Source organism: Emydura macquarii, unplaced genomic scaffold (genome assembly GCF_026122565.2).
Source record: "Emydura macquarii macquarii isolate MOO-44397 ecotype Brisbane River unplaced genomic scaffold, CSIRO-AGI_Emac_v2 contig_1768, whole genome shotgun sequence".
NCBI classification, from domain to species: Eukaryota; Metazoa; Chordata; order Testudines; family Chelidae; genus Emydura; species Emydura macquarii.
The window spans coordinates 1,458,267-1,485,858 of NW_027131905.1; the positions used below are offsets into that span (position 1 = coordinate 1,458,267).

Genomic DNA, 27,592 nt, shown 5'->3' on the forward strand with positions numbered 1-27,592 from the left:
GGAAACATGAATGCTGTTTTCTCCTGACTCCCTCCACCAAAATCTACTGCCATAGCCTTTTGTCTTGATGTGACTCACAATCTCAAGCTGCCAGTTCTTGACTACTCCCTTGGTGCTGGAACCAGTTTAGGGAGATGGGTCAGATTGGGAGAGTGGTGCTGGAACTTTGGACAATTAGGAAGCCTCTTTATTTGTGTGGGGGGGGGGGGGGGAGAATGTTAAGAAGCATTCCAGTGCTTGATGGAATGGAGGATAATGTCTTTATTTGCTTTTTCTATGGGGTTCATGTTGTTTCAGAACTTCAAAAGCATTAAATTAATTTATCCTCACAACACCCTTATTCTGTTGAGAAATACTATGCTCGATTTATGGATGGGGAGCTGAGGCACAGAGAGATAAACGACTTGCCTCAATTCACATAGGAAGTCTATGGCAGAGCAGGGAATTAAACCCAGAACTCCTGAGTCTTGGTCCAATGCTTTCACTATAAGACCACCATTCCTCATTGCTTACTGCTACGGAGGTGAGAAAGAAAAGTGCAGCAACTAGGAAGGAGGAAGGCTCCTGTCAGTAGGGAGAGAGTTAGGCGGTAAAAACTGGAGATTAGAGCTTACATTTTCATTTACTCATCTTGGGTGTCTCAATCTTCAGATGCCCAATTTGAGACACCCACCTTAAAAAGGCCTGATTTTCAGAAACCTTGTATTCAGAGCTTTTTGATCATCAGGCGCCGTGTCAAGGTGTTTCAGATTGGGCACCTGAAAACTGATGCATCGAAAAATCACTAGACACTTTTTAAAACAGAGGCCAAGGTCTGTAAGGGTTAAAAGCAGTACTATATCCTACTATATCCATACACACTGTGATAAAACCTCATTATAATGACACTCAGCAGGATGCATGAACAATAATGCTTTCTTCTAAGTTGAATTATACGCTAATTCAGAAAAAAATCTAGAGGTAAATTCACTTTCCCTACAGTAGGGACGTATTTGGTACAGTATAATATATTCCAACATGATCACTGTCAGTAACACGCTCCTGCTATATCCGTCACAATGAATGCCACAATATAGACATGGCATATGATTCTCTAATCTAATGCAAAGTTACAGAGCAACAGAGACTCCAAAGACCTCTGCTCTCCCCTTGTGTGACACTACAAACATGCATTCCACATAGTGCTTCATGCTAGAATGAGGTTATTGCGCAGCAGGGGGGAAAAAACTGTAATGCTGAAAGTGAGTAAAGTGAATAAAAACACTATTAACTGAATAAACACTGATCATGACTGCAATATATCCAAAGCCAGGCATGCAATAAAGTTCTAAACCAGGTATGTTAAAGCAGGATATTACTGTACAAACACTGTCATCTTAGACCAAAAATTGGCCTAATAGAGACACAGAGAAAAGGATATTTGTCTAGAATAGATCTAGAATAATAGATCTCGTTATTGGAAATAGATCACATATCTTGGTTTACACCAATTACATTTCATCCACATGTAATTGCATCTTCAGTAGATGGTAGGGATGCAGAGATGATATTTTGTTCCAAGAATGTAATCAACAAGTCCAGTTTTCAAACTTCAATGCTTATGTGAGGCCACCTAAGTCTCATGTGATTTTAAAATAAACCTAGGACCGCAGATTGCGTATTCATTCACCTATCCACTAATTTAAATGGGAAAATGTAGAACTAAAGACTGATTTAGACATCCAAATTTGACAACTTGTTCTATTCCCACAGCCATTTAAATATATCACAGCTATTTTTTTAGGGATGGAAAAAGAAAGTTCATGGAATCTTGTTAAAGCAAAACAAAGAAAACCAACACTGTCCCATGGTAGTTATAAATCAGTTACAGCAATTTATCAAGCAAAACAGTTGTAAAAATCAGTCTTATTCTACATATACTATAGGTAAAGGGTAGTTTTTAACCTAAAGTAGTGCTGAGTGTGGTGGCTTTCAAAAGAATTTATTAACAACTGAGAAATTAATCTTGAAATACGTGTTTCCAAGCAGCATTTACCCTCAAATGACTGGGGCAGAGAGGAAGCCAGCAGAAGAAGACAGGAGATAAGTTGGATATAATTTTCAGAAAGGCCAAAGTTACTTAGGAGCCTATGTTGAATTTTCAAAAATGCCTTTTGGATTTAGTGGCCTAAATCTCATGGGAAATTTGTTTTCTAATTGAAGAGACAGTCCCATGTGTGCAGGGACTATGTTCTGTAAACTGAAGCTGACAAATATGTCAAGACATCAGCAGCCAATAAAAAAAGGTGTTTTCACCCCGGACATTACTGATGTGAACATCTACTCCACTGGCCTTTGTATCTACATGCAAAAGCAATAGCTAGTTTTTCAGCAAAAGAATGCAAAAGGTCGTTTTTCCTTGCTTGTCTTGTACATTCCTGTGTTAATATTGCAGAATATGTGATAAGAGCTTTGTTTCCTTTTACAAACTATTTGCACATCTGAAAGACAAAATAAAACAATCAGTATAACATTTGGGATCTCAATCAAAAAAAGGTTTCATAGTAATCATAATGGCAGTCAAAACTACAGACTGATCAGGCACGTAAGTTATACATATTGTTTTATCCTCTGTAAAAATAATTAAAATCCTCAATGCGACTTAAACTATGTCTATATTTTTCTCTCATTTTAACTTAAATTTAAATAATGCTTCATTCTTACCATAATGATCCTATACAGTATATTGTCTGACATTTAAGTTTTCTATAATGAACTACTGCCCATTGCGGTGGCCAAGGGCATTATTGTCCATTTAAGGTCACTTTTCAAAATCTCCAGTTTGTATGTTTTATTACACAAATGATGTACACCAGCTTCGCTTATTTTCTGCCAGCACACTAATGAGCTGATCCAATGCTCACTGAAGTCAACGGGAGTCTTTCCATTGATTTCAACAGGCACTGGATAAGGCTGTAAGTGTGAGTCACTCAAACAATAGCAGAGTTCCCACAGTAACAGCCATCCTGGATAAATGAGATCACTTTAGGACAACTTTTTGGACTATCTACATAGAATTCAATTAGTAATTGTATCATGTTCAAGGCCTACAAACAGAGAAGTTAAATAAAAACAAAATGCTCTGGAAGGTTGCAACATAACACTACTTTAGTTCTTAAAATCCAGAACTTTAACACAGAAGAACCAGAGAGAGAGAGAGAGCGAGAGAGAGAGAAAACAGACTGCTCACTGAGGCAGAGAGGCATAACTCACCCCAAGTTGCTCTAAAAACTGGATCTTTCCAGATTGACTACTGAAATACCCAAATGGCACATTTCCCTCTGAGCCCCCTAGTCTGGAAGCAGGACCAAGAAAACCCTCTGAATTTAAAGTGATAGTTTATAATTTTAACAGTTTTAATACACCAGTTTAATATACCATAAACAAACACTGGATTTTGAAGCAATACTTTCTACTAAAAACAGGGCTTCAATAGAGAGGTAAACATGCCAGCTTTGTACTGACCACTCTTGACACAATCATTATTAAAGTCTACAGCAGTTTAGAGGTGATGGTTCACACAATGCATTTCCAAACCAAATTAATGAATGTTAAGTTATACGACAGACTACACAGCATGACTAAAATCACACACTGTGAAGAAAACCTTGTACCTTTCCATAATTGCTTTAGAAGCAATGCTATCCAAATTATATTAAAGAAACTGACGCTTTTAAATATTCATCAGCTTCAAAAAAATAACAGATAAAACTATTTTATCATGTAATTTCACCCATTCTAACGTGAGTAGTCATATTTTCAGATACAGAAGGATTGCAATTTGATAACTTGTGCTTGGATCTCAGGAACAAGTCTGTTTTCCCGGGAGATGAGGGAAAAAGCTCATCTCTATGCTCCATGTTATCTTTGTATTGATCCAGAGACAGGCAGATCGATCAATAAGTGCTCAACATTTTTTCATATGGAAAAGTCGATAGTATGAGTAGGTTTGAAAGGATTAGATTTTTATCAATAAAAGTTGGTAATTGTCAATTTCACTGTACACACACAAACTGACAAAAAAAACCAAAAACAAAAAAACTATTTTCATCAATAAGAATTGTACTTTACGGATAGGCAAAGTAAGAAAAAAGTTTGATTTAAGGATGTTTACTTCGTATATTTTGACATGTGATGCTGACAATTTGCATTTTAATGGTTAGAAAGTCTCAATTTTTTAATCTCAACATCTGCCGTCATTAAATAATTATTGTCTGATAATAATTCCATAATTTCCTACACCTGTGAACTTTTAAATTGATAAAAATTTAAAAACGCTTAAAATCTATCCTTTTGTAGAATTGTGAAAATTTAAGTTGATAAAAATAGAAAAAAATGTTTTAAAATAATCATCAATATTATCCATCAAAATTATAAAAAAATAAAAATTGAATTCTGCCAAATCTAAGTATGAGGGTCTCTCCGAAATGCCTGACATTTGCTGGCTTCTGTCCCTGGTCTCTAAGCCTTAAAAGCCAAAACTTAGAGAATAAGTAAACTATACTCCATCTTTTAACGTGCACCTAGAGCCTTAACTTTATTTGTGACATAAGCTTTATTAATTAACCTCTAACTGTATGTAACTGGTCAGGAAATATCAAATAGTCCACTAATGACTAAGTCATGGGTTCTCTGAAATAAAGGAACATTTATTGAAAATAACCTTTCCTGAAATGCTTAATACATTAAAGTATGTGAAATGCTCTGAACTGAGTAATTTTTTACTACATTGCTGATTTATAGTAACATCACAAGGATCACAATAATAAAGCCTAAACAGGGATGAATGATAATTTCTCTTTTTTTAGCACCATTCTGCCCCCACACCAAAAATCAAACCAGTAAAAAACCAATCCTGCTCCCACTAAGATCAACAGCAAAATTTTCAGTGAGTTTAATGGGAGCAGGATTGGGCCCTAGCTCAACATTGCATCTTGGGCCTGATCTTGCAAATTGCTGAGCATCTCCTGCAAGCTGTTGCGTATGATCAACTCCCAATGCCTTCAGTGGCAATAAAAAGCATTCATGAACACCCTGGGTGCCCAGCACCTGCCAGGATCTGATCTTAGTGTTTCTAACTAAAGTCATGCACAATGAATAACACTGCTTCTGTTCTATTAATGTAACATGTACAATTGTTATCTCATTTAAACATTAATTTTACAATGATACATAGTTTCATAGGGCTCCATCCTGCAAGGGGCTGAGCCCACTAATTTCCTGTTGAATTAAATGGGAAAATATTCTGAAATCAACTGTTTCCTATTGGACATTCAAAGCCGAATTGTGATGCAGTTCTTCTGGAATTCTATCTTTTGCAGGTGTGCGAGCATGCCCCTATGAAATTTAATAGGGCTTAAACCAACAGGCTTCTCCAGAAATGTAACAGTTTTTATAAAAATCACTCTAAAATGCCTCTACATTTAACAGAAAACTGCCCCTTTTTCTCACCTTTGTCCTTCCCCAATAATGACCTTCAAAAGGTCCAGCACTGCAATAATGCTTCCTTTGGGGTCATCACTTCTACTTTGTGGCTGGCTAACAGACATTGTTTTTAGTGCCTTCATAGATGCTACCTTACTGTTGCCACCTTGAGGGTTGAGACATTAAACTGAGGACCTGAACTCTAATGAGCTGTCGCCAGGCCACCAGGAAAGCCTTTGATGAAATGTTGTTTTACACCCATATTAATCACACTGAAATTGTAGCTGTCCCAGTCCAATCAAAGAAGCTGTTTTGTTCGATCTTTTCCAAAGGACTTGGCTCTAGGCTGAAAGGAATTGCTATTGGAAGAGAATCAATCACACACATTGTCTGCAGAATGGCCTCCCATGTCTGGAATCCATGGTGAATGAGAAAGCAGAGATTCATCAAGGACATTGCTTTGGAGTGACTCTAGCATCTCTGTCATGATAATATGTGGTGGCACAAGGATGAAGACCCTCTGCCAAATAACCCAAGCCTGAGTGAAGGACACTCAATAACCCTACAACATAGGGGAGCAAAACAGAAAGAGGTACCCTTAAAAAAGCTACAAGCTTTCCCCTCTTTGTCTCCATATGGGGCATTACTCAACTCAGCCTTGGGACACTGAATGACCTATATCCTACACTGTCAAGAACTGCAGGACGCACCTTGAAATAGAGTATCATACTGCCATAGCATTATAGCTGGAAGCAAGAACAGCTGCGTCAAGAAGTTCAAAATAGAAATAAGATGCTTAATTTGAAAATGAGGGTGATTAACCTTTGGGACAGATTACCAAGGAATGTGATGAATTATCCATCATCTAATGATCTAGAACTGGATTATGATGTTTCTGTGCAATAAAAAAAAATCACTCTAAAACTCCTCTACATTTAATAGAAAATTATAACCTTTCTGTCAGGTTTTGAACCATCCTACCTATGGGATTTAATTTTGTAAATGTTATATTCCTGCAACCCAAGCAAGACATAAGGGCAGAGGAAAGTATTTTGAAGGATTTACAGCCATGGAGCAGTCTCCATTAGCTGAAGGTACACACTGATAATTGGTCAATTCAGTCCATAGTTTAGGAGTGCTCCTGAATTTCTTGCTGATGCTGAGTGCTCATACAGCAGTAACTGCAAGTAACACTTTCCCACAGGATACTGAATCAAGCACCAGGTCTCAGTCCTTATTTTCAAGGAGCTCAATGGCCAGGACATCTAAAAGATCAACTAAAGCTCCAGGATGAAGACCATGGTTGACAACTTTGCTCCTCAGGCAAAATGGAACTTGCTATAGCAAGGGTAAAGCTTGTCTGTGCAGGAAACAGCTTTCTGGGAGGCTGGCCCAAGATTTTGGACGGAACTCCCTCAGAAACTGAGGTCCATCATAAACATCACCACATTCCACTCCAAGCGCAAGGCACATTTCTTTGACCTGGCCTTCATAAACATAATAATATAGCTACATGTATACATATATATGTATAATATTACATATTTTAAAAATTCTAGAACAAACATCTCCCCTGGGTAAAGGATGAGACATCACACACATGACAGAAGTTAGTCATGCTGCTTAACGTTCTACTGGAAGGCACTCAGATACTCCAGTAATAAGCGTGGTATAAGAACCTCCTTAGAATAGCAGATTTATAATATTAACCATACTATAGAATTTAAATGTTTATAACAAACAAATCCTATAGAAAAGTTTCTATTAAATCCTATAGAACTTTTCTATAATGGGCACAGTCTACCCCACCTCCCATGGCCTCTCCACTCTTAACCAGACACCAGGCCCAGTCAGCTCACATCCTGTAGCCTCTACCAAGCACCTCCCTCTCCATGCCTTTATTCCAAAGACCCTCTGCTCCACTCAGAGGATAAAGTGGCAGAAGCAAGAGATGGTGTATAAGCTTACAGCTACACTATCACCACCTCAATCCTCCTGATGTCAGAACCCATACTTTCCATTCCACCATCAGATACTCCAATTACAACTACCTTGTTGCAGCCAATCATTTTTACTCTCCGTCTTGCCTCACTCAGCCTCCCACTTTTGTCTATATGACCTTTATCACCATTCTTTTTCCACATCAATTCTCCTCTGTGCTCCTTTCCTCATCAGGCCCAACTTCACTGCTCATGAGTACCCTCTACAGCACCTCCACCCCCCTGACAAGATGTACACATGCCAACCCAGAATGTCCCTTTCCTCCTCTCCCTGTTCTCTCCCATTCTATACCACTCTCATTCCTTATGTCTTTTTAGATTGCAAAATCTTAAGGGAGTCGTGATAATGTTAAAGACTTACAGAACGAGAGTCACTTTCTGCTCACAACTGAACAAGGGACTTTTATTAAATTAAGGAAAATGGGATCGCTTATTTCCAAAGCCACTTGCCGCTCTCTCTGCTGCACTGTGAAGCTTCTTCCTAGAACCTTACTCAGCCCCAGCAGTTGAGCTTCTTTCTGCAGATTTTAAGAACCAGTACACAATCTCACATGGGGCAGCATATTTATTGTGAGGAAGCTAGCTCACCTTTGGGCTAGAATATTATTATAAATCATATCATACTGCACTGCAAGATCATCTAATTTCCTGTTCACCAGCACTTCAAGGCCTCTTTTGGTATTACGACCTTCCCAGTATCTCCCTCCCACGGAATGCGTAGGAGTGTTAATATCTTCCCCCAGATGTACTGGCTTGATTTTTATATTGTTATCCCTGGCAATATTTGCAACTCTTTTAAGTGTTGTATCTTTGTCCACATCACATCCCAGCTTGGTACTATCTGCGAATTTAATTCACGTGCTTTATTACACGTTCTTCCTAATAATAAAGAAATTTATCAACCCCTTCCATCATCCCACCAGATATCCCTCTCCTGTATCATGTTTTATTGTTCCAGATATCAAATGATCAAATCTACTGTATTCCCGTCATTTACTAATTTTACCTTATAATTAAATGAGGCTGGCTTTATTCTTTATAATTTTCTGTCACTCATTTTTCATATTTCATTACCCTCCAGATGCTTAAAGTACACTCTCATTTTTTTCCATTATTCTACTAGGGAATGAGAATGTAGGTTTACAAGACACAAACAAAGAACTACCAAATCAGAATATCCATCTTTTTTCAACAAATCCTGCATCTAACTACTGGTTAAGTTCAGATGCCTCAAGAAAACCCATAACAAACAATCATGGAATAATTTGCCAAAGGGAATGCTTCTTTTTCACTCCAGGCAGTTAGTGGTTGACTTATGCCCTGAAGCATATATTTTTATTATTATCTAATATGAGCATGGATGACATTTACCAAGATTATCTTTTCTTCCTTGTCTGAAGATGGTTACTATACTGTTTTCCCCCTTCAACGCTTTGGCACCTCTTCATTTCTCAACAAATTGCTTATGGTTCAGAAAATTAACTAGCAAAATCCCTTAGCACTGGACATGTATATCAAAGAGAACTGCTGATTTATATATGTCAATTCTTCCAAATAAACTCTTTCCTGATTTTTATCAACAGCTGTGTTTTAAATTTTTCATTACATTACATAAAGCTTTTCATACTTTCCTTCACATAAGGGAAGTTTTAAAAGCATTGTTGCTCTTATAACACCATCATGTTGTTTTCTTAAGTTTCACACACACACAAAAAAGTTACATTTAAAAATACATTTTTCAGTCATAGTATTGTATTGACCATAGATTCCATCTTGGAGATACCAATCCTCCATACCCAAAAGAAATTTCAAGAAAGGAGGAGATTTAATGGAGCCAATTACTTTGAAATCATATAACTAATACAGAGTCCACTGGAGTGAAACATCTCATTTAGGCTGAACCTCGGGCATTATTTCAAGATCACAAGCTTATAAAATTAAGACCAAAAGTAGAATTGCAATGACCCATGTATATCTAAACAGTGCTAGTACTGTTAATATAGTGGAATATAGGGGCCAAGAATGTTCATATAACTCAATCAATGTCCAACATTAAACTGTTTTAAACAAGGTTCAAGGTTTGGTATACAGAAGCCTCAGTCTGCTTAGAACCCTGGCAAACACACCATTAAAAAAATCCTTTTTAACATTTGATTAGATATACAGAAAAGAAGTTAAAACAGGTAAAGCATTTGATATACATCATATTAAATAGGTTTTTATTTTAACAACATCCCTTTTTCCCTTTCTCTTTAGCTGCAGAGAGTTTTCAGAAGCGAAAAACACCCTTGTTTGACAGTCTTTTAGATGGTATCAAAGATGGTGATAACTGTCCTTTCTAGGGAAAAGTGAAGTTAGTTAAGATGGACTGGAGCTGTCATTGCTGCTGTTGTTCCTAGAAATCAAAACAAGGCAAACACCACAAAAGGGAAGAGAAAAGAATAGCAAAGATAGAAAATGATTATTCCATCTCTGGAGTTGATTCTCACTTGTAACCTTATTAATGGAAAAACACAGGCATAGCAAACAATCTTATCAGCCATTCTGAGACATAAGAACATAAAAATGGCCATACTGGTTCAGACCAATGGTCCATCTAGCCTAGTATCTTGTCTTCCGAACAGTGGTCAATGCCAGCTGCTTCAGGTGGAATAAAGAGAACAGGTAAACATCAACTGATCCATCCTGTCGGCCTTCCCAGCCTCTGGCACACAGCAATACCTGCCTATCCTGGCTAATACCATTGATAGACCTATCCTCCATGAACTTATCTAGTTCTTTTTTGAACCCTGTTACAGTCTTGGCCTTCACAAAATCCGCTGGGAAGGAGTTCCGCAGGTTGACTGTGCATTGTGTGAAGAAATATTTCCTGTTGTTCATTTTAAACCTGCCACCTATTAATTTCATTTGGTGACCCCTTGTTTGTGTGTTATGAGGAGAAGTTAATAACACTTCCTTATTTACTTTCTCCACACCACTCATGATTTTATCATCACTCTATCATCTCTCCCCTTAGTTGTCTCTTCTCCAAGCTGAAAAGTCCCAGTTTCATTAATCTCTCCTCATATGGAAGCTTTTCCATACCCCTAATTATTTTAGTTGCCCTTTTCTGTACCTTTTCCAATTCAAATATATCGTTTTTGAAATGGGGTGACCAGATCTGCATGCAGTATTCAAGATGTGGGCGTACCATCAATTTATAATGAGGCAATACGATATTTTCTGTCTTATTACCTATCCCTTTCCTAACGATTCCCACAATTCTGTTAGTTTTTTTCTTTCTTTTTCTCTTTCTTTGAAGACCCAGAAAGGAAGCGGTGGGTGGAATAGCCCAAATTCCTCATTATTTTATCCACCAATTAGGCCTAGTTTCGGACACATTGATTTTGAATTATGGATTTTCAGTTCCACTTTTCTTGTTTACCAAGCAAGATCTTAACACAGTCCCTTCAGTAGGACTTTTTGTTTGGACTAATTCAGTCTGTCTCACTTTTGCACCTTTCTCCATCAATATTTGTCATTGTAAGTTATTGTGACCTCTTATGAACCTACACTCCCTTTTCAGCTTGTAATTAGTGTAAATGTCTAGGCCTATTATCACAATAGTACTTGTGAAAGCCAAACAAAAATATTGGTACCAAAAAAGCTTATCACCCAGTTGGTGATAAGACACTATCTTTACAAACAGCTTTTAACTTCTAATACCCGTTATTTTTATTGAGCCATTGTTGGTTACTTACCCTACAGTAACTGAGGCACTTTAATTAGGTGGATCCCCCTGTAGATGTGCATGCACTTCATCCATGTGAGATCGGATTCTTTTGAATACCAGTGTGCACTGGAGCCGCACACGGGCCTCGTGCCTCTGTGGACTCCCATATGATGGCATAAAGGACAGGATGGCTGCAACCCTGCTCAATGCCCTTGCAATTCCCATGTTACTGAGGACTTCAAAAAAAAAAAGCAGATGGAGGGTGGGTTGTGGGATCCATACTGATTGCAGTATCTCAAAGAACTATGGTTACTGTAGGGTAAGGAACCACTCTTTCTTTGGGTATGTGTCAGTGTGGATCTTACTGAAGATAATGACAAACAGCATCCTCCCTGGATGGTGGAGAGAGGAGTTTCAGCTGTGTCAGTTAAAACAAGATTGAGGTACTGCTCTCCCAAACTTGGCATCTGCCCTGGCTGTCATGTCAAGGGCGTAACATTTAACAAAAAAGTCAGCAGATTGCTCCACACTGCAGCCTTGCAGATCTCAGTGACTGGAACATTTCTGAAGCAAGCAGAAGTGGCTGCCTTCTCCATGGCTGAGTGTACCTTAACATTCAGAGGGAAGGCTCACTAGCCAGCAGATGGCTTGTGGAAGTGCATTGTGTGATTCACTTGGAGATTCTCTGTGATGAAATGGCTTGGTCAATAGATGAGACTGAAATGGCCACAAAGGCAGAGAGACAGCATAAAAGGCTTGGTCCTGTCTAGGTCAGATAGCAAAGCCTGAGCTGGAGAGAGTATAGCAGTACTCAAAGCTCACTGGAGTTACTTGGCACCTCTTCTCTACCTGCATTACAGAGGGTGTTTTCATGGACAGCATCTGCCAGACATTAGCTGGATCAACTAGTACCTCGTTTATGGTGAAAGCAATCCTAGCTGGGCCAGAAGCTGATGATGTCAAACAGGTTGTGGGATTTCTGCAATATGAATGAGGTCTCTTTCTCCACAGTCTCGGCCATCCTCATAAAAAGCTCCGGGAACAATTTAAATTTGTCAGGCATCAGGACCAGGACTCAGGATACTGCTCTATCAGGAAACAAAAGGGTATGTCTACGCTGAAAGAAAAGACCCATGGCATGGCTGCAGCTGGCCTGAGTCAGCTGACTTGGGCTGATGGAGCTCAGACTGCGCAGCTCTAAAATTGTAGTGTAGACGTTTGGTTTCAGGCTGAAACCCCCGCTCCCCCCCCCCGAGTGGGGGAGTAAGCTGACTCAGACTCTGAGACTTGGCGCTGCAGTATACAGTATAGATATACCCAAAGACAAGAAGTCCTTTGGCAGTGGTACAGGCTGCTGCTGTTTCTCTGCCCATGGATCTGATTCTTGCTCGTACTCCAACACAGGTGGGCTAGCCAGAGGCACTGACAAGGAGCGTAACCTCTTTCTCTTTCTGGAGTGCAGTGGAGAGCAGCTTCTCACTGCATAAGATGGTGGACTCCAGTAACTCCATGAGTAACATACTATAGGAGTATGTCAGGCTCATTGGGTATTGGCCAGTCCACTGCCAGTCTTGATGAGCTGGTGGAGGCAGAGCCCTGTAGGGGAAGCTGAAGATCTCTCTATGATGTCAACCACTAACCTCAGAGAGGGTTCTCTGTTGAAGACCAGGAAAACATATGTCCTGGTGACAGTGAAAAGGAATAGACCTCTACGGGTAACACCAAAGTGTATGGCATTACCAATGCTGGTCGGTGCTTTGGCACTGATGGTCCTTGGTAGGCACTGATGCCAAGAGGTGTATTGCCAGAGCTGGTACCAGCAGGGTATACTGTGCCACAGACCAATCCTTCTCTCCAGCCCCTTACATCATGTGGGTCCTGTTAAATTGATCTCCAGAGGCTTTGCACTGTGTGTCCTTGTAGGAAGGCATTGAGCTTTACCTGGAGTATCTGCCTCTATGTTTGGAGCTTCCCCAATCAGTGCCAGTTTTGATGCCACTGATGTTAGGATGGGTATCAGTACTGTGGACATCTGTGCTAGTGATGGTGCTGATTATTTCTTTCGTCCCATCTTCTCTGCACTGGTCTATGGTGTTACTTTTTCCAGCAGATGGGGTATTGGATGACACTGGCATGATCCTGGAGCTTGTCTCCTCAAGGTCTGATGAGACCTTCATAGATTGTTCCAGAAGGTGGAGCTTCAGCTTCATGTATCCCAGTGGGAATGATAGGCACACCAAACATTTGCTCAGTATATGAGAATCTCCTAAGCAGAAGAGGCACCTAACTGTGTCCACATTTTAAAGGGATTAACTCATCACAAGATGGACAGACCTTGAAGCCCACAAGCTTCAAGAGTGCCATATCAAGAGGACAGGTCTAACCATCAATCCTTGATCCAGACAAGTAGATATGATCACAGCAATTGTAAGTCAAGGTAAATCAGAAAAGTTATGAAGGTTTTTAGATTTGTAGAGGGTTTAAGCCAAATGTGAAGAACTACTGGGTCAGAGACTCGCTAGAATCCATCTTGCTGCCACAGGAGGCCACCCTCCCCTTTATGCCCTTGTATGGGAGTACAAGGAGACACAGGGAGTATGAGAGACCGTAACGGACACTGCTATTCAAAAAAACTCTGATCTCACACATAACTTACATGCACGTCTATGGTCAGATCCACACTGACACATACTTGAAGAACTACACACTTCTCTGCTTTACCTTTCATTTCAGGGATCAATACACACACACAGATAGGAGTGAATTTGCAGGTATCAACAATTTAAGTTGCTCAACAACAAATACGGCCCATTGGAGGGATACATACTCTTGCTTGTGATGGTTCAGGTAAAATGTAGTTTCAAAACAGCCATAGTTATTTAGTTCATAGAAATATTCTAAAGGTTAATTTTCAAAAGCGTGACACTTCATAATGTCATCTCGGACTGAAATATATCCTCTTAATAATTATACAAGCAGCTAAGCACATTTCTAACTTATCTAATGATGTTAAGAGATAACTATGTCCCAGGTACATTTAGAAGGCTTTTCTTCAAATAAATCATGAATATAATATATGTATAGATGTATATAGCTAAATAAAAAAACAACGTATTTTATGGGATTTAAATTAAGTTAATTAACCTCAAAAGAGTTGGTTTCCTTTGTTAACATTACTGACATTCCAGATGCCACTGAACTGTTTCTTGAGCAGCTTCAATACTTTTCCATTCACCTTTGTGCCAATAAACCCATTTCATTTATTTAGGATTCACTCGAAACAGTGCTTCTTGCCTTCTGGAAATTGTTTATTTTTATCTTTAACTGAAATTACTTTTTTTCATTATTCAGTTTGAATTACTCCATAAAATAATTAAAGCGCTTGAATGTATCCATATTTTGATAGAGGATTCTCCAGACTTTACCTATGCTACGTACCTTGAGTGCCAAAATGCTGCAAAATTTCCTGCATCATTCTCGGTCCAGCTAAGCTACAGAACAACCTGTGTTCGATCTTGTATTACAGAGGGCTCAGAATGGGTCAGTATTCAGTGATACAGCACACCAGGTCATTCCCCTCAATCAAACCGCTACCTCTCTCTAGGTAAAATACTAGCCCCATTAGCTTCAGTAGAACCAGAATTTAATCTTCTGCCTCAGTCCCTATCCCAATACGCTGAAAACAAGAAACTAATAAGGCCTAATCCTTTCAGATTTACTGTTGCCCATTTACCGCTTACCCATATCTACCCTTTTACTCCTCCATTAAACACACTAATTATGTAGCATCCCCTCCCTCACTGTGGTTTGAGGAACAGTTGGGGAAATGAAACATGTAAATGTGATCTTGGGGGTGGTGTCACCCACACTGCAAGGGATACAGGCATTCCTGTGCAATGGCTCTGACTGCATTAAAGAATTACTTGATTTTAGGCAATGTGATCTGGGCTTCCTTCATTCACATATCCCTGATACTACTTTTCATAAACACAGAGTTTCCACCATGGCAACCATGGATTGGCAACTCTCCAGCTTGGAGAAAATAACTCTGAGGTAACTTCCAAACCAGATGCTCTCTAAAGGCAGATTAATGAAACAGTCACACTATCAGGCCACTAACAATGCCTATATAAATGAGATACTTTAAAAAAGGGAATGAAGCAAAATAGCTGAGAAATACAAAAAATATAAATTATTTTTCAGATTAATTTGATAGAATGTTAAATTTTAAACTCAGAATTGTCTTTTAAACACAGCAGCACCGAAGTCCTATAAAAGGAGAGCAGTCCTACAGCACAATTGTCAGTATCAATCTAGATTTAGAGGGCCTGAATGGCTGGCTTGCTTCCTGTTCTCTTGTACTAAGAAGCAGAGAAAGATTTGCACCACGCAGCATCACAGTTGACTCCCATTTTATCTGTGGGGGAAGGGTAGGCAGAAAGGAACATCAATAACATTGGCTGCACTGTTCACACACCAATTCTGCTGACTAATCCATGAGAAGCATTAAGAACGGATCAGGCTGCAGCTCATACAGTCCACAGCTCAAAAGTAAACGTTTAACAGGAATGTGCAAGAAGGAGAAGTAAAAATTACTCTCTGTAAGTAGGTTTTTCATAACTGTCTCTTCTGCAAAATGTTTTAACATTAAATATTATGTCCCAATTTGGGCTGAAAACAAATGTCAATTTCCCAGGGGACAGAAATTCTGATTTTCCACTAGCTCCACCCTGAATTTATTATGGCAACTGAATAAGGATTTGTTGAAAAGAAAAAAAATCTGAGTTTTTATCTGCAACATTTTATTTAAATTAACTATAAAAAATAATCAGCCTGTTTAAGATCCAGCATCATTACCCTCTCAGAAAGTTATAGAGGGCATGGAAGAGTAAGTAGAGCTGGAGATCAGCTTATAGTCTTATGGAGAATCACAACTCCAAAGATCTTATAAAGATTCTCCCATTTCAGTGAAAAACAGAATCTTCAGATGTAAAGACCAAGCAGAAAAAGAAATGTTACATTGGAGACCATTTTTATATATTGTAAACGGCACAGACACACAATTTTTTTGCTTCTACTTCAAAATCTACCTTAAAATGATGTGAAAAAGACAAGGGGAGCCACTTAGAAGTGTTAGGCCTGGTCTACAGTGGCAATGGATGTCGATGTAAAGCCACTTACGTCGACCCCCTAAAGTATGCATCTCCACTAGCACATAAGTTCCGTCGACTTAAAGCACAGTAAAAGTCAACCTAGTAAAACCACTTCTGTAAGTGGCATAGCGCTGAATTCGAATTCCACGGGTCAGTGTAGGCAAAGCGCAACATAAATTGACATCATTGGCCTCCGGGAGGTATCCCATAATGCCCCATTGTGACCACTCTGGACAGTCACGCTCTGCTGTAACGTGGCCATGTAAACAGGAAATGACTCCTCCCCTCAAGCCCCGAGAAATTTTGAATTTCCATTTCTGGTTTAGAGAGCGTTAAGAGAGCTTTGTAGCTGAACTGCTCTTGGTGACTGCACAGCCCAAACGCGCAAGCTTGGAGTCGATCAGAGGTCTTGGATCTAATTTGTCTGTGGGGTGAAGAGTCTGTTCTGGCTCAGCTCCAAGCCAGCAAAAGAAATTTAAATATATACAAGAAGATATCTCGCAGCATGTTGGAGAAGGGGCACAACAGGGACGTGCAGCAGTGACACATTAAGATCAAAGAGCTGAAGGAGGCTTATCAGAAAACTAGGGAAGCTAACAACCATTCTGGCTCCTCGTCCAAAACACGCCGCTTTTACGAGGAGCTACATGCAATTCTCGGTGGTGACCCCACCACTGTGCTACCATGCAGCATCAATACCACCAAAGAATCCCAGTCCAGGACAAATGAGGAGGATTCTGTGGACAAGGAGGATGAGGACAGCAGGTACAGGAGAGCAGGGTATCCATTCTCCCTGAGAGCCAGGACCTGTTCATTACCCCAGAGCAGTCCATCCACACACAAGACAGTGGGACTGATCGAGATGCAGCGGAGGACACATCTGGTGAGTGGGTGTGGCAAATCTTTTTTTGCAGTTATGTCCCCAATCCAGCTTCTTAAAAGGAGTTTGTGTTTTTGAGGGGGGATCTTACTGGTTGGTGGCAAACATCAGAGGAGGGTTACTCCCGGAACAGACTATTTATGTGCAGAGGTATGCTCCAAGAATCCTCTGTGGATATCTCAAGGAAACTTTCATGTAGGTAATCTGTTAACCTTTGCAGAAGGTTTCTGGGAAGGGCAGCCTTATTTCTTCCGCCACGGTGGGATACTTTTCCCTGCCACTCTGCTATTAAATGAGCAGGCATCATCGCAGAACACAGCATAGCAGCATAAGGGCCAGGCCCTATGCTTGCAGCAAAACTTCCCTTTCCACCTGCGTTACCCTCAGGAGACTGATATCACACATGGTCACCTAGGGAAGATGGCACAAGTTTAAAGTATCCAACTAATACAGTCACTTCGTTTTATTCCTGTGCCATGGACGGGGTCCCCGGGCACCTTCACAAGACTATTCCGAAGTCCTAGTACTGTTGCAATGGGCATTATGGGTCGGGACCCTGGTTGCCCTATGTTTTCTGCTGCTACAATTCACCCGCAGTGTCATCTAATCTGTTCTCTGATCTCCTTCCAAAGTGGTCCTTGGCATGTTACATGGGAGCCCGGTGATCCCTCTCCTTGCTCAAGTGTGGATTGTGGATTTTTGTGCTAATGAAGCCTCTCTATAACAGATGCAAGGGCCCCTTGCTTACCGTGTCTGTAACGCCAGTCCAACCTTTCTGAGATATACAGAATGGAATGCGGGTCTGTCTTAGCCTTGTGAATATGAAGTGGAGAACTTTTTACATTGTAACATTTCCTTTACTACTTTGGGTCAGCTAACAATGGCAACTTTGTGCTTTGATTATCTTACAGTATACACCTCAGCCTTCAGCTCCCCCCTTGCCAAACTCCAGCTGAAAGACTTTCCCAGATTAGGACGCAGGGGAAAAAAAGGCGGGATGACATGTTCAGCGAATTAATAAACACCTTCGCGACTGCTGACACAGCTCAGAGCCTGGAGGATGTCCTTGTCTGAAAAACTAGACAGATCTGCACAGGAGCAGGAGCATGATACGCAACAGGAGATGTTGAGTATTATGAGGGATCAGTCCGACATGCTGAGGTGTCTGGTAGAGCTCCAGGAAGAACAGCAGCAGACCAAACTCCCTCTGCAGCCCCTCCAAAACGCTCCGCCGCCTACTGCTTTGTTATCAGCCCCCACCCCTAGGCAGTCTAGGAGGAGACTGATCAGGGTGCAATACATGCTGCACTCCACACTGGTGGAGGCGAGCAAAAAGATGTGATGGCCTCTTTAAGAGCTGCACACAACCATAGTTGCTTGCACAGTGACACTTTACAATGTTAAGTTATCCTCCTTTCCCCCCTTTAAAATGGGTCACAAATAAAACTTTGTAGCATTAAAAATATCTGTCTTTATTCATTCATAACTTGGGTGGGGAGAGAAGAGGAGGGGGCTGCTGGAGGGAGCATGGGGGATGGGAAATAAAGGCACAGCACAGCACACATTACTGCAGTTTATTGCAAAACCAGTTTTTCAATGCTTCCTGAAGTTGAAGCGCTCTGCGGTTGGCTCTGAGCATAGCACTGGAATCTAGCTGCTCAAAATTTGCAGCCAGCCTATCAGCCTCCACAGCTCAACCTGGGGGAACTTTCCCCCCTTCATTTCACACAAATTATGGAGCATACAGCATGCAGATATAACTGATGGGATGTTCTTTTCACTGACATCAAGCCTAGTAAGCAGACATCTCCATCTGGCTTTTAAATGGCCAAATGCACATTCCACCACCATTCTGCACTTGCTGAGCCTGTTATTGAAACACTCCTTCTCGCTGTCAAGTGCCTGGTGTAGGGCTTCATTAGCCAAGGGAGCAAGGGGTAGGCAGGATCCCCCAGGTTCACTATTGGCTTTTCAACATCCCTGATCAAAAAATAAACATTGGGTAAGAAAGTGCCCGCCTGCATCTTATTGAACAGACCCGAGTTCCTAAAGATGCACACGTCATGCACCTTTCCAGACCACCCCATACTGATGTCAGTGAAACGTCCCCTGTGATCCACAAGGGCCTGCAACACCATTGAGAAGTATCCCTTCCAATTTGTGTACTCTGTGACAAGGTGGTCAGGTGCTACGATAGGGATATGCATGCCATCTATTGCCCCCCACACAGTTTGGGAACCCCATTGCAGCAAACCAGTCCACTATGTCCCGCATGTTTCCCAAAATCACTACCCTTTTTAGCAGAAGCCTATTGATGGCCCTGCACACTTGCATCAGAGCAGCTCCAACAGTGGATTTATCAGCTCTGAATTGATTACCAACTGACCAGTAGTAGTCTGGGGTTGCCAGCTTCCACACAGCGATGGCCACTCACTTCTCCACTGTCAGAGCTGGTCTCAAGCGAGTATTCACGTGCTTCAGGGCTAGGGACAGCTCTGCGCAAAGTTCAAAGAAAGTAGCCTTTCACATACGAAAGTTCTACAGCCACTACTCATCATCCCACACCTTCATAACAATGCGATCCCACCAATCTGTGCTTGTTTCCCGGGACCAGAACCAGCGCTCCACAGACTGAAGATGATGCATGACAGCCTGCAGCAAACAAGAATTGTTCCGCTCCATGGCTTGAAGCAGGCTCAGTATGGCTCAGTAACATCACTATTTTCCATGTTGCGGCTCCTCTCTCACCTTTGAAAATACTGCAGGATAAGTTGTGAGGTATTTGTGATGCTCACAATGATAATGCAGAGCTGACCGGGCTCCATGTCTCTCCGGCAACGGCGTGTGCGTGCAGCATAGAAAAACAGCGCGAAAAAGTGTTTACAGTTTGTTTGGGACAAAGAAGAAAGGGGGAGGGAGCATGTTGCATCATGGAAGGACAACAAGCTTCCCAAAAGCCTCTGCGGCTAGTTGCACTGTGGGATAGTTACCCACCGTGCACTGCTTTGAATGTCCACTCAAGCGTGGCGAGTGGGAACACAGGAGCCCAGTGCAAGGAGCGTGGTGTGATCATGCTCCTGAGACTTCTAAAATTCAGCGGGTGAAAGTTGATTTAAAGTAAATTGATTTCACTCTGCAGTGTAGATAGACCCTTAATTAGTGAGTAGTGATAAAATGCCTGTTGGTTACAGGTCTCTGAATCCACATGCAAAGTTGTATATGTGAAATCTTTCACTCAGCTACGTGAAAAATTCAGCTTAGAGATCAGAGTTTATACTTATTTACACGATTATCTCACCCATATTTATTCAGGCTATGGGATAAATATAACACTTCTGAAACTACATTTAACTACAGAAAAAATATCTAGAGTGGATCTGGCAGTCTATAAAGTTCTGTGTGTTCGGTAGGGAGTCAAGTGCACTGATGGTACTCAATGAATTAATAATAGGCCTATTGGTCCATTTATAATTCTGAGATGCTGCAAGAAAATAAAAATATACATGCTAACAGCTGTTTAAATATATATAATTGATGAATGAACAAAATCTTCTGTGTACGCCACTGAATAGTCACATATCTGGAGCAATTACACTGTGAAGAGCAACATTTAGACCGCTGTTCCATATGCAAATAGCTGAATCATGCAACTGCTCTGAGCAATAACACACGCAGCCTAATGGGGACAAATTAGGACTGCATCAATGATTTCCAGTCTGTCTGCATTCTGCATATGCACTTAAGTGGAATGCTTTGAATGTGACTTAGGCGTTCAACTTTCCCTGCTTTTCCTTTCACAGTTTCAAATACTAAGCTCTGACACAAACCTCCTGATTATTCACTTTGTTTCCTTTAGTCACATTTTGTTAGTACCTCTCGATTTAGCAATACTGCAAATTTAACTGACAGGATATTTACTCGCTCTTTGCAGGTATTAAGATTAGACCTATTACATTTCACTACACACCTCCTCACAGTTTAATACTTTGCTCTTTATCATTTCATTCCCTCAACCAGTGCTCACTCCATGTGACGGTGCACACAGATCCAAGCCAACATCAACTCATTTTGAAAGTACATCATTTTGAGAGACATTGTGTCAAATGGTCTGCTAGTTCATAACCTAACATACCACTTCAGAGCATTCTCAGAGGATGCAGACACATACCTTGCCTTTTTCTTGCTGGAATTCTATCTGGATGTTGGTCAGTTTAACCCGTAGTTCCTCATTAGCAGCCTGGACTGCTTCTATCTCCATGTCGGATCTCTCCCCCTTGGCACGGCTTTTCTTGGACATAGTTATTTTTAAAGTTTACAATAAAAATCCCTCACTCCACGCTTAATTAATAGGCAAGCAGCCCTCTGTGCTTGACATTAACAAGTCAAGTAATCCTCAGCACAGTCCTTCATGTAACACTTTTCCATCATGGCTGATTTCTTTCATATCCTGAAAGAAACACAGAAGAAGAAACAGGCCTATTAGACTGCAGCATTCTTGGAAAGAACGAGGCATCAACAAACAAAACGTATATCATGGATTATAAAACAAATCTATGTTACTTCATGCTATTACATAAAAACTGTTAAAATTTTACAGTACTTTTCTCAAGCATACCCAGTAAGTTACAGTATACTATGCTTTTATAGAGGAAGAAAACAAAGATCAGAAAAGTAAAAGTTGCAGATATGTAACTTTTCCCTCACACAGCACCTCATTATCTAAATATGCACCCACTGCAATCCTGTTTCCCAGAAATTCACTTCCTTCTTGTCATGTTACAGAGCGAATATTAACAAAAACACAAATCACATCTTAGTTAGGACCTAATCCTAAGAGAGACTGAGCATTCACAACTGAAATTGGGTCTGATCCTGTGTCAGCTGAAGCCAGTGGGAATTTGCCACCAACTTCAATAGGAGTCATTTAATTTAATTCATGTTGTAAATAGGACTGGAAATTCTGCAATATTAACTTAAAGTTCCATTACAACCTCTCGTCTTAATGGAATCTGAAAATAAGTATGTTAAAGTTACCATTAATTATTAACAACAGAAACAATTCTGTAATGTTAGGATATAAAAAAAATATATTGATACGAAGCTGAAATACAGTTCCAAAAGAATTCTAAAACCAAATAAGACAATACATTTACAGAGCACGTGGAGTCCTGGTCCAAGGCACTCTGGTAATAAAAATAATAAAATTATAAGGTTGCATGTTCTATTGAAACTTGCATGGCACCTGAAAATCAAATGCAAAAATACTAAGCTCCTTTAACTTAAATTATATTCCCAAGCATGTATCCAGGGAAAGTGTTTATTTAAATCAGATTTACATAATACTCAAGGAGTGTATCAATACCATACAAAGAACACTGATTCCAAATAAATAGGAAATTGTAGATTAGTTTGCATACTGATTAGTTATAGAAACTAAATCTGATTTCCTTCCTGATCATCTATGGAACACCAAGTTATTCACAGAATGCAGGCACAGCAGCACTTACTTCTGGCAGTGAATTAGTTGGCAAATTGACTTCCTATGCCAGTTTTAAACATCCATTTAATCTTCATCACTAAATTATTTGCCTCAATTTTGGCATTCATAAAATATTTGCAATTGGGCATGCAAATGTTGCTTGGGTACATAGTGTATTTGATATTAATTTTGCTTTCAAATAATAAGTAGTGTTTCTCCCCACTCCTACGTGGGAGTTAATTCAGGGGTTGTATACAGGCAAATACAGTCTTTAGCACTTGGTGTTTGTATTGTGTCTTTAATTTAAGGATCTCAAAAGAGTTCACAGACATTAACAGCTCTGTAACAACAACAAAAATATGAGAGTATCATACTCATTTTACACATAGGTAAACAGAGACATAGGAGTCAAGTGACTTGCCAAAAGTAATGCCTCACTGCTCAGATCAGTAGCTGACAAGGACCAGAACCCTGGAGTCCTGATTCCCAGTCCCCTGTTCTAATTACTGTATTAGACAACACTCCCAGCGAGTATTTGCCTCAGTTACCCACTAGGATCCAGTATAAATAGACTAGAGACTCTTTATTAATTGACCAGAATTTAAAAAAAAAAAAAAAAAAAAAAAGGTTTCATTTGTAGTCTTAGCCCTACCTCTTTCCAACCATAAAATCTCATTGTGACAGAGTAGGCTGCCCCTTAAGGGGAGTAGTGCCTAGTTGTCATCCCCCCACAGCAATATGTGGCATGGTCATTTGAGGATATAAGAGGTCCTATATAAGAATGGAAGGGGGATGTGAAGAAAGAGAAGTGATGCTTGTCACTGTCTCTTTAAGGGCCAGGTTCCCCTCTCATTCAAACAATCAGGGATGTGGACTAGTATATATCCTGCCTAGTCCCTCATAAAAGGGCAGACACCAGCAGAAGAATGCTACTAAACCCTCTGAGCCTGAGAACTAAGTGGGACAGCTGAGGGAGAAGCTGGCTAAGGTCCTACACTGGGCTACATTATAACCCAGCTCCAAGAGAACTGGGGACTTGTGGCCTAAGGAGAGAGTAACAACTGCCTGAATTATCCAGCTCGAGGAGGCGAGCAGGGGTCTCCTGCCATAGGAGAGACAGAGAGACTAAGAAGTAACCCTGAAGGGACTGGAAATATGGCACAGAGGAACCCTGAAGACCAGACGTTTTTGTCTATTTTTGACTTTTGTTATGGGCTATTTTGTATGAGGTTTTATAATAAATCAGCCCCAAGGAGGGTATTATTGAGTCAAGACCTCAAGTGGAGTTATTGGGTTCCTGAGTCAGGAAACTAAGACAAGGAGTGCCTGGAATGCCACACTTAGCCAGAAGATAGTGCTGGAGGGCAGTCATGCTCTGTGACACTCATCTTACTATTCCATCCCATCAAATTTAATATGGTTTATATAAAAGCTTTTCATAATGTAGATATCCCAAATAGCTTTAAAAAGCAATTGCATACTGGTATTGCAGCAATTCTAGAATAAATGCAAATTCAAGGCAAAAAAAAAAATCAAACTCTGTCTAACAAGAAACCTTCATGAAATAGGTGGCTCTTAAGGCTTTCTTTTTTTTTATTTTGCCTTTTAAAATTAGTATTAAAGGAGAACAGCTAGCTACTGCATATGATATATTCCATTATGTTGTAGATTAGAGATGAGCCATAATCAGAACACTGCCTCCACTACACTCTACATTTGTGGGAAATTTGGATTCAAATTCAGTTCAAAGGACCTTCTTTAATGAAGAGGTTAAAATAAACCAAATGAGGTTGTAATTAGAAGTACTCTGTGTCCTGAAAAAAGCTTTAAAAAGTATGAATTAAACACATGAACATAAGAACGGCCATACTGGGTTAGATAATGGTCCATCTAGCCCAGTATCCTGTTTTCCAACAGTGACCAAAGCAATGTGCTTTAGAGGGAATGAATAGAACAGGTAATCATCAAATGATCTATCTCCTGTTGCCCATTCCCAGCTTCTAGCAAACTGCAATCCCTGCCCATCTGGCTAATCGCCATTGATGGACCTATCCTCCATGAGGATTGAATTGCTTCTAAACTTGAAAGTAGACTGAGATTCTCAGATAGTCTCCAAGGAGCTATTCCTGAAATCCTTATCTAAGCAAAATTCCTATTGAATTCAATCATATCTAAATGCAATGTGAATTTAGCCTAAGTAAGGAAATCAAAATCACCCTCAAGTGTTTGGATTGCTACAATTCTTTTGTATCTCTCATAGGATCTTTCTGTAAAATACCTAAACATGTTTAGATAAGAGTAAGAACGCTTGAGCTACGATGTCTTGGTACATAAATTCAGAAATGGAATTTGTTCTTCTATCACATAAGACAAAAACACCGAGGTAGTCTTATTTGATGCTGGCATACAGGAAATGTGGAGAACCGAAACAACTCAAAGTGAAGAGATGTTGATATTGTACTGGAAATTACCACATACTTTTGAGTCAGTGTCCCTGAGCTCTGACTGAGGCAGAGACTTTCCATTCAGTTGATTTAAGATATTCTCACTGGAGATACTATGTCACATTAAGACCAAACTTTTTAACCTGGGTGCCTAAAACTAGGCTCTTAAATCCACATTTAAGCATGAAACAGTAGCCTGAGTCAAAATTCATCTCCAGTGAGTTCAAACTCAACAACAGCTGCCACTACTCAAAACCTTTGACAAATCAGGCTACTTTATTTAGGGGCCAACAGGTGAACTTGGTTATCTAAATATAGGCACTTACATTTGAAAGTTTGGGCTTACCTGCATACTTGTAACACATTTTCATTACTCTGACTCAGGATAACACTTACCACTTTATTTTTAAAACCAGCTTAAAGATTCCAAAAGTCTAGAAGATCCAGCACTATCCTCTCAGTTGCTGATCAGATGATTTGTAAACATGATTATTAATTGCTAAATTAAGTTTTTGCTCAATACCCTGTGCAGGGAGTGACACACAGTGGTACCACCTCAGGAGCTGAGAAATAAGGGTGTAATTCTCACTAGCGTTATACCTGGTGCAGATACCCTCCACTCACACTCTGCTACCTCCATCAGTCAGTGTTTGGTGAGGGAAACAGCACTGCCAACCCCAGGCAATGAAAAATCATGAGCCACAACTTTCCCCCTCCCAAAATAATGAGATTGGATTAATGAGATTTTTTTAAATAATGCCTTTTGGGTTCTAATCGCTTTGCCTCCTGATTTTTGAGCCTGTATCACACACTTGGGTCACATTTTCAAGCTTTTTCTCTGTAATCACAAGAGCTAGAAACTAACTTTTGATTAAAATGAAAGCTGAGATCATCATCATCTAATCACTTGACCACCAGAACTAGGGCTTAAAGCAAATCTTCAGTAAATATTGTGACACTCTTGACAAAAATCACAGTAGTTGGCAACACTCCCACTCCCTGCCCCGCCCAATCTCTCTCTCTGCTCACATCCTCACAGGGAGGAGCAATGACCACAGATAGCCTGCTCTCCCATCCTGTACCTGCCACCCAGATGGAGGTAGGCCATGCAAGGACCAAGTGTATGTTACTGCCCATATTTCTGCTCTGCAGCTGCATTAGAACCAGCCATGGTCTAGTCCTAAACTAGAAGAATATCCGACAGCTATCAGTGCTCCTGATCAAGGGCATGAGGCAACGCAGTAAGATTGTGAACAAAATGACACTGAAAAAAAGGAAGGAACATTCCACAGTCTGGCAAAATTTGATTCGCCCCTCAGAAACCTTGACAACAACGTATTTAATAACTTACAAAGTACAACTTGACAATTGGTGTCACAAAAGCACTCAGGGTGTAATCCTGCAGTCTGTTAAATGAGAAAAATGCCATGGTCTTCGGTGTGAGTTATGTGTGTGTCTCCTCTGAATGTATCACATGAATACAAATTATATCATACGGCAAAAAGGGAAGAAGATGATGGAAGAAAAAACATTTTTAAACTGCTCCCTTCCCGTCCCCCTGACCCTAATAATGACAAGTTCTCCTTGCAACAATAGTTTGTGGACACTCAGCCTCTTAATTCACTCTGTGGTGTAGACACTATTACTCTCTTAATTAAAACAAGCTTGGAAGAAAAAAGCAAAAACAAAAAATCTTACAAAATGAGTTAAGATTCAACTGGTGACAGTTAAGTTTTTGATCGGGAGAAGAGATGGGAAACATTGTATGTAGTCAGCAAATCTTACCTAACCAGTTATTTTACAATAACTCTGCCAGGAAAAGATTGTGTCCGATTTTCATACCATTCCAATGAGGTTAGTGATGGAAAATCCATTAGACTTCAGCGGTGTCAGGAAACCCAATCAGCTGAACAATATCAATCAATAGTTCCAATTTCTCTTCTTCCTACTTATCTTTTTATGAATTCAAAGGATGCACTCTGTCACCATCAGAAGCCATTCCCTGCTTCAGAACCATCACCGAAATGATTAATAGATGGTTCTAGACTTTTCTTCCTAAAAACAAAATGAGAAATTGCTGTATAATGTGCCTAGCAAACTACAGATGCTAAACTTTAATGAAACATTTCAGCAACATGCTAACAATCAAGACCCTGATAAGTGCTGTAGCTTTATAAATACATGTTGTACCTTTAGAAATACTGCACAACATGCAAGTTACAAAACATCAATTTTTCTCCAAGTGAGTGTGAAAAAAGTCTAACGTCCTAGGACTAATGTTTGCTTAAAAATTACAAAGCAAAGGCATACACCAGTGGTATGCTTTCAGAATAGGAGACAATGTGGCAGGCATGTTATTTTATGCCAACATGCAAAATTTACTAGCAAGTTCCATGCAAAATTCAGAATTTCAGCCTTGATTTCAAAATTAATCAACACTACTCACATTCAACTTGATGTT

At 40.1% G+C, this 27,592-nt stretch overlaps 1 protein-coding gene across 1 annotated transcript in view; it reads right to left on the minus strand.

The window, feature by feature from the left end:
- Positions 1 to 27,592, minus strand: part of JAKMIP1 (janus kinase and microtubule interacting protein 1) — a 201,555-nt gene that overhangs the window by 51,868 nt on the left and 122,095 nt on the right. The window contains exon 3 of the mRNA XM_067556414.1: positions 21,377 to 21,655. Within this exon, the coding sequence (XP_067412515.1) occupies positions 21,377 to 21,505 (129 nt within the window). The 5' untranslated portion in view covers positions 21,506 to 21,655. The remainder of the gene's footprint in view (positions 1 to 21,376; positions 21,656 to 27,592) is intronic.